The 14,650-nt window shown below is 41.5% G+C and overlaps 2 protein-coding genes across 2 annotated transcripts; one reads left to right on the top strand and one right to left on the bottom strand.

Moving 5' to 3' along the window:
* Window positions 1–532: 532 nt before the first annotated feature.
* On the top strand, window positions 533–10,922 carry aldh1l1 (aldehyde dehydrogenase 1 family, member L1). Its single transcript, XM_079578168.1, has 22 exons — window positions 533–671; window positions 1,391–1,625; window positions 2,442–2,607; window positions 3,556–3,657; window positions 3,764–3,853; window positions 3,968–4,105; window positions 4,177–4,302; window positions 4,379–4,470; window positions 4,622–4,769; window positions 4,847–4,966; window positions 5,189–5,316; window positions 5,672–5,822; window positions 5,899–5,969; window positions 6,147–6,252; window positions 7,518–7,605; window positions 7,686–7,779; window positions 7,862–7,961; window positions 8,040–8,138; window positions 9,271–9,436; window positions 10,022–10,127; window positions 10,202–10,401; window positions 10,690–10,922. Exons 1-22 carry the CDS (start codon window positions 545–547, stop codon window positions 10,743–10,745), a joined length of 2,709 nt encoding a protein of 902 aa, XP_079434294.1. The 5' UTR covers window positions 533–544; the 3' UTR covers window positions 10,746–10,922.
* Window positions 10,923–11,608: 686 nt separating this feature from the next.
* On the bottom strand, window positions 11,609–14,303 carry optc (opticin). Its single transcript, XM_079578385.1, has 6 exons — window positions 14,052–14,303; window positions 13,775–13,916; window positions 12,380–12,538; window positions 12,121–12,323; window positions 11,967–12,059; window positions 11,609–11,896 (listed from the first exon to the last, which is right to left on the bottom strand). The coding sequence occupies exons 1-6, from the start codon at window positions 14,220–14,222 to the stop codon at window positions 11,729–11,731; spliced, it is 936 nt and encodes a 311-aa protein (XP_079434511.1). The 5' UTR covers window positions 14,223–14,303; the 3' UTR covers window positions 11,609–11,728.
* Between the last annotated feature and the right edge of the window lie 347 nt (window positions 14,304–14,650).

A 14,650-nucleotide genomic window follows, 5' to 3' on the forward strand; every position in this document is an offset into this window, starting at 1 on the left:
GTAGTCTTTCACTTTTTTTTTAGATCACACCAGGCAATTGTAGCTTAAATTATACATTGCCTGACCAAAAAAAAAAGTCGCCACCCCGATTTATCTAACTGGGGTTCACAACACTGCCCAAAGAATGGAATCAACTAACCACCTGAACATCCACAGGCGTATTCCAAGATGACAAAGCGAGGATTCATCAGGCTCACATTGTGAAAGAGTGGTTCAGGGAGCATGAGACATCATTTTCACACATAGATTGGCCGCCACAGAGTCCAGATCTTAACCCCTTAGAGAGTCTTTGGGATGTGCTGGAGAAGGCTTTGCACTGTGGTCACACTTTCTCATCATCAGTACAAGATCTTCGTGAAAAAAATAACACTTTTGACGTCGCAGAGGCTTATTGAAACAGTGCTACAGCTGTAATCAAAGCTAAAGGCGGGTCCCACGGAATATCAGAGCATATGACCTGCATTTTCCATTCTATACATCAAAATTTGAGAACTGACTCCTTCGTTTGATCCCCCACCCCGTTATAGAAGCCTGAGCCGCAGTGATGAAGATTGCTGTGATCGGTCAGAGCCTGTTTGGTCAGGAGGTGTACAAGGAGCTGAGGAAAGAAGGCCACACCATTGTCGGGGTCTTCACGATACCTGACAACGATGGCAAAGCAGACCTCCTGGGTAAGAGCGCACTCTTCACGCACCGGTATCTGACATTTAAGGCCCTGTACTGTGTTATTGTGGAAAAAACATTACATTACTAAGAGGTTATTGCTCCCTGTGTTTATGAACTCATTCAGGGGCGGACTGGGACTGAAAAACAGCCCTGGACTCTGATCAGTCCGGCCCAAATTAGCGGAAATGCGACACTTCCACAAAGACATATGCTAACCTCTTGCCACCCGTATTACCCGAGAGCATTTTCTCCAGTTCGGCTTTACCCAAATCTAAAGGCTTCTTGACTGGAGAGCAACACTGTAACGCCTCATTTGAAAGCTAAAATCTAGAAAAGTGATGGTAACTTTTTATCGCCGCATTTTTGTCACTTTTTTGTTGCGTTTTTGTTGTTTGTTGTTGTGTTTTGTCTCTAGTTTTTCTTTTTTTTTTCGTGTTTTTGTTGTTTTTTCATTGCTTTTTACAGTGCTTTGTCGTCACGTTTTCGTCACATTTTGTTGTGTTTTTGTCACTTTTTTGTTGCTTTTACGGCACATTTTTGTTCCGTTTGCATCCTCGTTTTTGGATGCTTTTTCTTTTGAGCTTTTAGATTTGGGTAAAGCCCCCCCCCAAAAAAAATATAAATCAGGAATAAGAGCCTTTGTTTTATAACACGAACGTCACCACAGACTTAAATGTAACTGTGAATTGATCATGTGTGCGCTCCTGTCTGTGTGCTGTGTCAGCGGTGGAGGCGGAGAAGGACGGCGTGCCCGTGTTTAAGTTCCCGCGCTGGAGGGTGAAGGGCCAGGCCATCCCTGAGGTGGTGAGCCAGTACGCTGCCACGGGGGCTGATCTCAACGTGCTGCCCTTCTGCTCCCAGTTCATCCCCATGGAGGTCATCAACCACCCCAAACACGGCTCCATCATCTACCACCCCTCCCTGCTGCCCCGCCACAGGGGGGCGTCGGCCATCAACTGGTCAGACATTTGTTTTTTAAGTCGGAAGGGACGCTCAATTAATCAAATGTGAAGTGAAGCTGGGATTGAAAGTCACAAAAAATCTGAATCTATAAGGAGTTATCATGAATACAACCGGTAAACCCTGAAGTTCACATATCTGCTATTGTCTCCTGAAGTGCATGTGATTCTTGCATTAGTTAAACAGCTTATATTTCAGTCTTCTCTTAAATGCTCCAGGACATGTTTGCCCTGTCAACTGTAATCTTAGCCATTGAACAAGTCCCCTTTCTTCTTCATTCATTGTTGTCAGGTTTCAGGTTGTGCAACTGCATCTATTCCTGAAAACATAGTGACGCAAATTGTTCTTTTTTTTACGAGCTCTGTCAATGATTCACTGTTGTCATAATCTTAAATAATAATACAGCTTCTGCTTTCTACTTCCTGAAGGATTGGGCTTTAGATAAGAGGCGCTTTATTTCCCCTTTAGCTTACAACATACAGGTCATAAAAACAGTAGTATAAACTTAAAATAGCCTATAGATTAAAAAAAAAAAACACTCCCAAGAATATGTTATAAAGGGCTTTTCATTTTCTCGGATATCCATTCTTTTTCTCAATGAACAATGCACATATTTTTACACCCTGAAGCACTGATTTTGGTTATATAGTCTCGGCTTTATTCTCTACAAACATGTTCTCAGATGCATGTGACCACTCGAACAGAATGGAATGTTAAGCTGTGCCCGATAAACACTTCCCCTTTTCTCGATATGTTTTATGTGGTAAATGTTTTAACATTGTTTTCCTTTCCTCTGTGCGCGGACCCTGACACAGGACTTTGATCCACGGAGATAAGAAAGGGGGCTTCACTGTGTTTTGGGCGGACGATGGTCTGGACACGGGGCCTATCCTCCTGCAGCGAGAGTGTGACGTGGAGCCAGACGACACGGTCAACTCCATCTACAAGAGGTTCCTGTTCCCTGAGGGAGTCAAGGGCACGGTGAGACTGTAGCACAAACACGCACATAATCTTGTACTTCTATCTTAGTGAGGACACTCATAGACATAGTGTATTACCCAGACCCTAACCACTAACCCTAATCTTAACCCTAACCCTAAAATCACATCTTAACCCTCAAACAGTCCTTCAAATAAGTAAGGACCACCCAAAATGTTCTCACTTTTCAAAAATGTTCTCACTCTGTATGTGTTTGTGTGTTCATGTAATTACAACAAACACACACACATGTTTGTAATGCTATCTTAGTGAGGACACTCATAGACATAAAGCATTATCCAGACTCTAACCACTAACCCTAAGTCCCCAATCCTAACCTTAAAGGGGCTAGATGCAAGTTAGCCATTTTATACTCACTACTGCCACCTCAGGTCACATGTGTAACTGCACCTTCTATATTAAGCTCGTGCATGACGGCAATTCGGACCAAAGTAAAACTTTTTGAGTGACAGTGCAGGGTTTTAGAGGCAGTTGTGGTGAACAAGTCTGGGCTCATTCTACACATTAGGACATTGCTGGAACATATGGGGGAGGAAAAGACTTAATTTTAGCATTTTAACTCTGTAGAGTCCCTTTAACCCTAATCTTAACCCAATTCTAACCCTAACCCTTAAATCACATCTTGCCCCTCAAACAGTCCTTCAAAGAAGTGAGGACCACGCAAAATGTCCTCACTTTCCAAAAATGTCCTAGCCGTCTTCTTCCTGAGAAAACCTGCAATAAAAAACAAAATACAACAACAAATCCTCACCACTCTTCCCGATTCTTGTGCTAGCCCTGGGCACAATAACTAAAAATGCTGATCATGCAACAGTCATAATGAATGATGATATATGAAAGAACAAGTCTGGATAAAAAATATTGCACACTGGTTGTAATATAAATGCATATGAAAACCAAAACCTAAGGATGTTTTGGGTACTGGTGCAGGTCGAGGCAGTGCGGCTGATTGCAGAGGGAAAAGCTCCCAGAATTACCCAGCCACAAGAGGGCGCCACTTATGAGTGCATCCAGAAGAAAGCAAACTCCAAGGTAAGTAACATCTGAAGAGGACAAAATACAGTGATTCCATAACATTAAGTGCAACGTGACGACAACATCAGAGTTATAGTCAGAATTAGCAAATGTTGTTTCTTAGATTGACTGGAACCAGACGGCTGAAGCCCTCCACAACTGGATCAGAGGGAACGACAAAGTCCCCGGGGCCTGGGCTGAAGTGGACGGAAAAGTATGTCGACATTTGTGAATCTGACAAATTAGTTAGATTTTTAAATAAAACAGATGTTTGAAGAGTAATCCAGACCTCACCTTAGCTCTGTTGTGTTGCCATTTGCTTTGACAGAATGTGACCTTCTATGGCTCCGCGCTGGTCGGAAATGGGACGGCAGCTAAAGGTCAGCCGCTGGAGATCCCTGGAGCGAGTCAACCTGGGGTCGTGACTAAAGCAGGACTGGTTCTGTTCGGAAATGACGGCAAAGCAGTAAATTAAACTTTTTGTACAGTATATGTCTTTAAATTGAATTGGTAGACTAGCACTGCTGTGTTGCTCAGCTCATGGTGAAGAATCTGCAATTTGAGGATGGAAAGATGATCCCTTCCTCGCAGTACTTCAGTGCAGGGAAGACCTCTGCTGTGGAGCTCACGGAGGAGGAGAAGGCTCTGGCTGAGCAGATGAGAGTGAGTGCTCTGTCTCAAAGTCACTTGACACATGTCTCTCAGGATTTCTTCTCATAATCTGTTCATGTGCTCACAGGCTGTGTGGCAGAGTATTTTGACCAATGTCAGTCAAGTTCAGGACTCCACAGACTTCTTCAAGTCTGGAGCAGCTTCCATGGATGTGGTCAGGTGACTTCACATCATGTTTCTTTTTTGCACAATATGTAACAGTCTTATAACAAATCTCACTGTCTTTAGGAGAGTTATATAATCATACACACGTTTATGCGACGTACACTGTTTACGTTCCAGTAGTTTCATGTCACTCGTTCGTCTACAGGCTGGTGGAGGAGGTGAAACTTCTGGCCAGTAACTGTCAGCTCCAGAACGAAGACATCTACATCAACTCCACTTTCCAGGAGTTTATTCAGATGTGTGTAAGGAAGATCCGTGGCGAGGATGAGGAGGAGGAACTGGTGGTGGACTATGTAAGTGCCTCTTCGATAAGACTGTATTGAACTTGTATTAGATCATTCTTTTTTAGATCCGTCATTCTTTTTTTTAGGCGGAGATGAACATCAACCACATGACGGTGAAGATGCCTCATCAGCTCTTTATCGATGGAGAGTTTGTGGATGCAGCAGGCGGCAAAACCTACAAGACAATTAATCCAACCACCGGCACGGTAAGGGTCCACGACAGCATTGGTTCATCACCATCTACAACTGGTTAATGGCAACAGTCATCCTCATGTATAAGCTTGCATCTACTTTTCCATTTCTTATGTTCCACAATGAGTACACACCTAAAATATGTCCCATTGGTCATACAGTTTTTGATGTTTTCGCTTAAGTTAATTTGAATTGGAAGATGGTCTGAAGATGCTGACACTGTGTGCTGTGGGCAGGCCCTGTGTGACGTGTCCTTGGCTCAGATCAGCGACGTGGACAAAGCTGTAGCTGCTGCCAAAGAGGCCTTCGAGAACGGAGAGTGGGGCAAAATGAACCCCCGGGACAGAGGCCGCCTCATCTACAAGTCAGTGCACTCTCTCTCAGAGCATCGCTAACCCCACTAAGACACTCTTTTTTTAAGTGTCAGTAAGATTGGTTATTGTTCCGCTTTTATACAAGCTTTAGTGCTTTGGTGGAAAAAGCATTGTCAGTGATTTATTTCTCTCATGATTTTCCCTCCTGATTGCATATCAGTTGAAAGCTGTGGTAAGTCTTTTATTTATGTTTTTTGTGTTTTGCGATGACCTATGTTTGTCTATTATTATCTATCTACTATTATATTGATAGTGTAATTAGTCATCTCAGCTTCGTAAGAATGTGGTTCAATTATTTAAAGAGTTTAAGTCCATGTTTGTGCTTCACGTTGCTCTCTCTGACAGACTGGCCGACCTGATGGAGCAGCACCAGGAGGAACTGGCCACTATTGAGTCTCTGGACTCTGGTGCTGTCTACACTCTGGCCCTGAAGACCCACATAGGCATGTCCATACAGACTTTCCGCTATTTTGCTGGTTGGTGTGACAAAATCGAGGTTGGTGTGTTGTACTCAATACTACCAATATTGAGGAAACAAACACACATTTTAAGAAGTTAACCTTGTTACACAGGGCAGTACGATCCCGATCAACCAGGCCAGGCCCAATCGTAATATAACATTTACCAGAAAGGAACCAATAGGGTGAGTTATTACGATTTCATAAGATCATAAAGACTTGCTCGATCAAATTTACTATTTATCATCATTTCAGTTGTTTTCAGATAATCTAGTGATCTTAAAATGGAGTTGTGTTTTTCTTTAATCCTTGAAGTCTATTGTAATTTAACTTAAAGCTGTGTTTTGTCTGTCTGTGGTCAGTGTGTGTGCCATTGTCATTCCCTGGAACTACCCTCTGATGATGCTGGCCTGGAAAACCGCAGCGTGTTTGGCCGCTGGGAACACTGTGGTCCTCAAACCAGCTCAGGTGACACTCATTTTTCGGTAACACTTTCGATTACAGCCCACGACTTCCATGTGTTGGGTGCAGGGAACAAGATTTAGTAATTACACATGTAGCTACAGGTAATTGCACGTTGAAGTGCAATGCTCAATGAAGTGTGATAAGATCTAGGTGTTTTGTCCATGATATAGATGTGCCAGCTTTATAAAGTTTCACAAACTGAGGAAAATGACCGCATAACGCGCAAATGCACTGTACCTAATGTGTAACTATACGTGAGTACTCTAAAGTACTACAAGAAACAAGAGGGATCAGAGAAATACAAAGAGTAATGGGATGAACAAGGGAAAATAACCACATAACAAATGCTACCTAATGTGTAATGAGACATCAGCGCTGGCTGTAATCTAAAGTCAGACGCTGTGTTCACCTTTGTTACACCTTGTAGGCCGGGGTAGACAAGTTTCCTCAGCGGAGGGCTGATTTTCTTAATTGTAAAAAGACAGGGCCGAAGCAGCCAATTTTAGCCCAAAGTATAACGATGGAAAAATGTTGCTTAAATAAGATAAATTACTTAAAATCGTTTGAATAAAAGTTCTATATGTTGAATTTGAGTTGGTTTGAACTAATCAAAGATATGAATTAAGAAAATAATTACTTGTTCCATTGGCAATAAGAGGTTCTATTATTGCCAATGGTGGATAAGTTCAGAACTTATCTTCTCAAATTTTGGATTGAAGACAAGAGAGGGTTGCCATGCCAAGATATGGTCCTGTTTCTCAGAAGTCCAGCTTTTGGTTAGGCAGAGGTGACGATGCCGCTCGGTCATGGCACCGGTTTCTCGGGATTCGAGAATCTCCTAATTCAAGTAGATTTATATAATTTATTCCTTAAAAATATTAATTTTGTTTTGTGCTGTCAATACCACCAATAAGGTTATATATTGTGTCCATTATTCTCCCATTTAACTCTCTACTACATTATTACACAAATTACTCCCTAATTTGTGTAATAATGTTTCTCAAAATCATTGTGGGAGCCAGAGGTTCTGGGCTGGATTGGCCACCGGGCCTGACATTGCCTTCCCCTGTTGTAGGCCTGTACTACATGTACACCTACATGTTTGTACACCTTTATTAAATCTTGCACTTACATGTGTAATTACTTTATTACCTATACCTAAACATGGAACTTGCAGGCTGCAACCTAAAGTGTTACCCATTTTTCTTTTGATGTGTTGATATTCCCAAGTATGATGAAGATTTCTGACAGATCTTTTTTTTTTACAGGTGACTCCTATGACTGCACTAAAATTTGCAGAGTTGGCGGCACGAGCAGGGTTTCCAGAAGGCGTCATAAACATTCTCCCAGGCTCAGGTGGGAGTTTTATACTGACTGATTAAATGACATTATTAAAAACGTAGAAGAGTAATTGTAGGACTGATAATATATTCCAGGCGCTCTGGTTGGTCAGCGAATGTCGGACCACCCTGATATCCGTAAACTCGGCTTCACTGGCTCCACTGAAATCGGCAAACACATCATGAAGAGGTTACTCTACAAACAAGTGGCATCTCATATTTCAGTCATCTCTCAAATGTTAATGCTCCTGGATGTGTGTGCGGTTCTGTAGCTGTGCCGTGAGTAATGTGAAGAAGGTTTCTCTGGAGCTCGGAGGAAAGTCCCCTCTCATCATCTTCAGCGACTGTGACATGGACAAAGCAGTGCGGATGGTGCGGATGTTCTTTCAAAGGGATGTGGTGTTTTGGAGACTGGATAACTGGCCTCACTGCTTTGCTCTGTGCTTTAAGGGGATGAGCTCAGTGTTCTTCAATAAAGGAGAGAACTGCATCGCTGCTGGGAGGCTGTTTGTGGAGGACACTATTCATGACCAGTTTGTCAAAAGAGTGGTACGTGACCGAATACTCGTATAGTACTTATAATCTGGAGAATTTACAACTCTCTACCGTATGATACGATACAATATACTTTATTAACAACACCAAATTCAAGTAAATGAAACGTAACCAACTGAAGGAACACTCATGTTTTTCATCCTATAATATTTCGGAAAGCTTTACTGTATGTGAGCTTTTTCCTCAAGAATGGAGATGATGAAATTGTCCAGTACCCAATGTTATTCACAGTAAAGCAATGACTGAGCAAGTGAGTAAAGTTTAAAGTTTAAACCGGCCGCAAAATACGGCCGGCGGGCCACATCTGGCACGCGAGATGATTCAGTCCGGCTCACGACTTGTAGGGCATAAATTCATAAGTATGTCCAAAAAAAATGTAAGTCGAGCGAGCCCATTCCTGTGCGGAGTTATGATTTTTTTTTAAAGAAATTATCAGAATGCTCAGTCCAGCCACTGGGGGGCAGCTTACATAAAAGTAAAAGGAAAGAATTACACAGGTGTCCAGCAGAGAGCACTGACATAATGAAAGATCAGGATACAAACAACACATTGTGGTCAAGTGTGAAATGGACAGTCTACCCCTAAATATTTACAGAAAATAATAATCCTACTAAATAATGGTAGGTATCAGCTATTCAAAATACACAGAGTTGAGCAGAATAAGTTTGAGTTATTGTTGGTGCGGCTCCGACTCTACTCAGGCTTCTCATGTGGCCCCTTATGAAAATGAATTGCCCACCCCTGGTTTAAACGATTAGTTTCGGTAGAAACTCCTTTATAACTTTCCAGATACGTTTCAAACATTCATGTTTTTGTCATCAGTTTAAAAACATATTTCACAAGTTTCAGGGAGCACGGCTGAGCTTTGTTGTCACAGCAATGCGAACAACTAGTCTGCTAGTTCATGAATCAAATAAAATAAAATGCTTTGAAATTTGATGCATTGTGGTCATTTTTCACAAATGCTGCTATTACAACATAAAGAGGCTTAAACACGTTTTTATTTTAAAATTGATTTTAAAGTTAGTATAGTGTTATTTCTGAGACCTACCTATGTGAATTGGTAAATACGGCCAATAAAAATGGAGTTAAGCGAGAGTGCTGACCGAGCAATTTTTCGTTGTAGGTGGAGGAGGTGAAGAAGATGAAGATCGGAGACCCGCTGGACCGGGCCACAGACCACGGTCCACAGAACCACAAAGCCCACCTGGACAAACTGGTGGAGTATTGTGACACAGGAGTGAAGGAAGGGGCCACCCTGGTGTGTGGGGGCAAACAGATGGCGCGCCCAGGTGAGCATCCATACGTTATAACAGTGGTTCAACTGGTGTCGAGACCCACCATCATCATAAAATGACAAGCCGCAACCCAAAACAGGGTTGCGGCTTGTCATTTTATGGTGACAAGCCATCGAATTTGTTATATATATAATGTAAAGTTATTTTTCTTACATTTACATGAGCAAGCATTTAATAACCCTAAAAATCTGAAATCATGATAAAAACAATCAATCTTAACAGACTCAGGTAGTGTTCAAATAGTGATCAAATTACAATATCGAAAGTTTTTCCATTGAACAAAGGTGATGACATTTATTTTGTAATTCACAACCTATTTCTTTGTCTCAATTTTTTTTAACAATCTTAGAGAAATGATTTGTTAAGAGGCGAGAAAACTATTATGAAGTTAACAATATATCGGTTTTAGAGCACACAGGTCAACAATAAAGGCAGTTGTTAGAATAGTAGAAAATATTTCACAATCATTAGATAAAAAGTTACATACAATATAATTATTTTTACATGTGAAGAAGCCTTTGATGCCAGAGATCATACAGTTCTATTGCAATAACCGGGAATACCCTGTGTGTGCTCCAGGGTTCTTCTTTGAGCCCACTATCTTCACAGACGTGCAGGACCACATGTACATCGCTAAAGAAGAGTCATTTGGACCAGTCATGATCCTCTCCTCATTTAAGAGCGGGTAATGTTTACACACATACCAGATTCATGCATGTATTCATTAACGATTGCCTCAATGGTATTTGTATCTTTTAGAGACGTAGATGAGGTGCTGAGGAGAGCCAATGATACAGAGTACGGCCTGGCGTCTGGCGTCTTCACCAAAGACATCAGTAAAGCGCTGTATGTCAGTGAACGGCTGAACGCAGGCACTGTTTTTGTAAACACCTACAACAAAACAGATGTGGCGGCACCGTTTGGGGGATTCAAACAGTCTGGATTCGGCAAAGATCTGGGTAAGATATATTGCAATCACAAATACTGTAACTTCAAACAGAGGTGTGGAGGATTTCACCACCGCCATTTGAAAACACTGCAGCGTGTTTGCTCTTCAGAGGCATTCTGCTTAAAAGCGATTCACATTGTAAGTTAAATAAAGAGCTCCCTGAATGGATACAATAAGGAAAATGAAAGTGTGTGCGCTCACTACTGATAAGAACTTTCTGTAACTCTTTTGTTCATATACAGTAAAACATTAGATCAAATGGAGCAAACAGCCCTTGATGCCTTTGTGTGCCCCACAGGAAGAGAAGCACTGAATGAATATTTGAAGACGAAGGCGGTGACTATCGAGTACTGAGTATTTACGCTCCATGAGCAGCGGGCCAACGACCGTCCAACGACCTGAAAATCCATGTGAGGTGCCCTACACATGTGGCCTTTGTGTAAATTAGTAATTCCATTTTAATATATCGAATTAATCTTTCTAAATGAATTTAAAAAATAGTATATTTTTGTGCAATATAATTGTGTGAATTACATTAGAAATTAAAAGAAGTCACTGTATAAGCGAGAGTTTCTTACTTTAATAGAGATGAACTGTGACGTCTATGTGATCTTTGGCCACACTGTAAGGCTTTGGCATTGTGTATAAACAACTTTAAACATTAATAAAACTCACACACAGTTTAATTACTTACAGGATATTTATACAAAACTTCACCACTCAAATACAAATAATTAGCATTGAAAATATCAGAAGAAGTATTTGTAAATGTACTTCAATTAACCCATATATGGTCATGTTTAAAAACAGTTAAGGGGAAAAATCTAAACTTTCTCTAATTATTCAAAAACTCCTTTAACAAATGCTGAATTATGAATATAGTTTTCTACTAAATAAAGATACAAAGACATGGACAGGAGCAAAGTGGTTCAATAGCCCATAAAGACATAAATAACGGAGAATGGTGCTTCTTGTTAGCATCGGGCTAATGCTAACGGTTAGCTAGTGCTAGCTACAAACGTTTTTTCACTTCTACTGAACAATCTGCTGTGAGAAAAATATCCATATGGGCCCGATTTAGACTTGACTTTATTTATGTGATAAATAAGTTCATATTCCACCAGAAAATGGCTTAATAGAGTGGAGATTCTATTTTCCCCCTGGGCGAAGCCACGCCCCCTTCTATGACCAGATGCCGTCTGTATCTATTAGGAGTATACACCATAACTGAGGGTCAAAAGAGGAATGTGTCAGAAAACGAAACGTCTATGGGCTACAGGTAGATAAAAAGACAGATCCTGACATATCCACAGGGTGAAATGATAAGGAGACTGGGGTCAGTGAGTGCCCACAGGCAGACGGGGCAGGCAGGAGTAAGCCGGAGCAAACAGGTGCGTGTTCACAGGGTTTCCATCAAGGCGGATGTCTTCCAGTTTCCGGCGGATGAATGTGGGGTCGTGACTGTTGCAGAACGTGTCCATATGAAGGGACTGGATGTTGTTGTTCTGAGTGGAGAAGGAAAAAGGTACAAATGTGTAAACAGTGTTGCTGATATCTCTGCTTACAGATGTTTACCTGTAGGTGTAGCACTCGAAGGCTCAGAGGCAATGGGGGAATATAGTCCAGTTCATTATCAGATAGATACAGGTACTCCAGATCCTTCATGTCCTGCATTGTAGACAAGTATCAGCACTGAGTGGGTCAAATACTGGATATCGTTTATTGTTACCTTGAACACTTCCAAATGCTCTGTGGAGCTTTTCAGTTTGTTGTTGCGCAGATCAATGAGCCTCATAGTTTTGGGCAGGTCAGGCATCACCTTCACGTCATTATCTGCCAAAATCAAATGCTGCAGTTGTGGCAAAGGCCTGAGCGCCGCCCCGTCGATCTCAGAGATGTCGTTTCCGGTGAGATCAATGGACTGGAGCTTGTCTAAAGAAATGAAAATGAATGGAGGCCGTTGTAGCAAATATAGACGTAAAGCTTACTAAGATTCGTGAAGGTTGTGTTCTTGATGTGCTCGATTTTGTTGAAGCGTCCGTAGAAGTGTGTGGTGTCTTTAGGAAGAGGTGGAACATCCTCTAAGTTTGAGTCGTCGCAGTAAACGCTCCCGCTGAGACACACGCAGAGCAGACATGTGGGCATTCCTACGGACAAACGTTAGACACACACACACAGATGAAGGACGCATAAAACTAATGTACAACAATGTGAAAAAAGTTAGAGGTAGAAGAAACTTGGGTGTGAAGTAAGGAAAGTTTCTTCTACCTCTATGCTTTGTCTCATCCTGGAAGAGCACCTGACAGCATTTTAACTTATTTATAGACTGTTTTTGACCCAGTGTATCTTTCCTTTACAAGTGATAATAGTTCCAGTTAATTGCATACATTTAGCAAATATGGTTGATTAGCATAGTCATCAACAACATGACTCTAACAGAAGCTGATGCATTAAGCTCTTAAAGAGACTAGAAGCAAGTTGGTCATTTTATGCTCACTACTGCCACCTCAGGTCCTACGTGTAACTGCAGTCTCTATATTACTCTATACTCTTTTTAAGTGACAGTGCAGGATTTTAGAGGCAGTTGTGGTGAACAGGTCTGGGCTCATTCTACACATTAGGACATTGCTGGAACATGTAGGGGGAGGAAAATACTTAGTTTTAACATCGTATAGTCCCTTTAACCCCCACCTGAACCCAAATCTAAAAGCTTCTTGAACAGAGTGTCAAAAATGGCAACAACAAAAAAATTAGCAAAATCAACAAAAGAGCAACAGAAAAATGGCAAAATGTGTGAAGAAAATGCAACAAAAAGCCACAACAAAGCTACAGAAAAGTTCGGAAAATGAACAAAAACGCAAGGAGAAAGATCCATTTAGATGGAATTCAAATGAGGCGTTACACGCTAGCCTATAGTCTGTAAGCTTTAAGATTTGGGTAAAACTGATACAAAGAACAGAGAGAAAATGCTCTTGGTGAAGGCGGGGGTTAAGAGGTTAATGTTGCAATATTAGAAACAGTCTGGGGTTAGAAAAATGCAAAAGACTCCCAAAAGGGGATAAAGCAAAAATTTAATCTGTTCAGAGGTAGAGGTAAGATTACTCAAATCAATTTTCATTTATATATTTTGTTACGGGGACAGTGCATATTCATAAACATGACTATTTTTTTTATCTGTAGTCACTGGACAGTTATTATGTGTTACCTTATATATATAAAAAAATAATAATTAAAAAAAACATAATATGCAGGAGGGATTCAATCAAAATGTCTACCAAAGGTCTTTCCAGAAGTATCATAATTTGAAGGTTATTTTCTCAGGTGTCGGTGAGGGTTTAGAAAAGCCTGATTCTCAAGAACAGAGTGACCAGGAGTGTGCTTACCCAGGCCAGTGTCGGGGCCAAACAGACCCAGGGCCTTGAAGTCCTGGTTGGGGGCGGGAGGTGTGCTGGTTTGGGGCGTCTCCTCGTGGTCCTCATCACCTGTTACAGGCGCTTCAGGGCTCAGTGGAGCAGGAGCGTCGATCTGTCCCCCAAAGACAGGAAACATACAAGAGGCAGATCAAAAATAACATTTTTTTCCCCAGCAATTCACCTCGAACACATGAAAAAGCAAATCCCTACATTATCATTATTATTCGAGTGAGTCTTGCCGTCTCACCTCTTGGTCCAGATCATCGTAATCAAACGTATCGTAAAGGTTGAGATCCAGGTCTTCGTCTATGTCCAAATCCAGCAGCACATCCTCGGGGTCTTCCGTCGGAGCTGCACTTCCACAGCCCACCACCAGGAGCAGGAGCAGATGTGTGAGGCTTTGGACCAACAGGGGCATCTTCACACAGCAGAACAGGAGACTTGGCCTGGAAACAGCTTACATTTGTCATAATGCGTACGAGAAATGTGTTCAGGCCGTTGGGCTCATGCTCATTTTCTACCTCAACTTGCCTTAACAGATGTGGACACTACTAGCGGTCATCCTAGAGAAAAGCCAATTTGAACACATTGTATGAACATTTAAAGGGATATTTCAGGATTTTTGACACAGGCAGGCCCTCATTTCCCAGCTATCCAGAGTGTTGTTGATTTCTGGAGATTTTATTATTATTTTTTAATTCATGCAGTCCTTATATTTGAAGAGTTTAGTGGTGCTAGGCTAGTGCTAGGCTAGCGCATGTCTATGGTAACTAGTAGCCTGCATTAAAAACCTCTTCTAAATCACTGGGTAATCCTCCAAACGTTGCCATATCTGATTTGTAGAAA

This window comes from Gobius niger (genome assembly GCF_951799975.1).
Source record: "Gobius niger genome assembly, chromosome: 20".
Classification (NCBI taxonomy): Eukaryota; Metazoa; Chordata; class Actinopteri; order Gobiiformes; family Gobiidae; genus Gobius; species Gobius niger.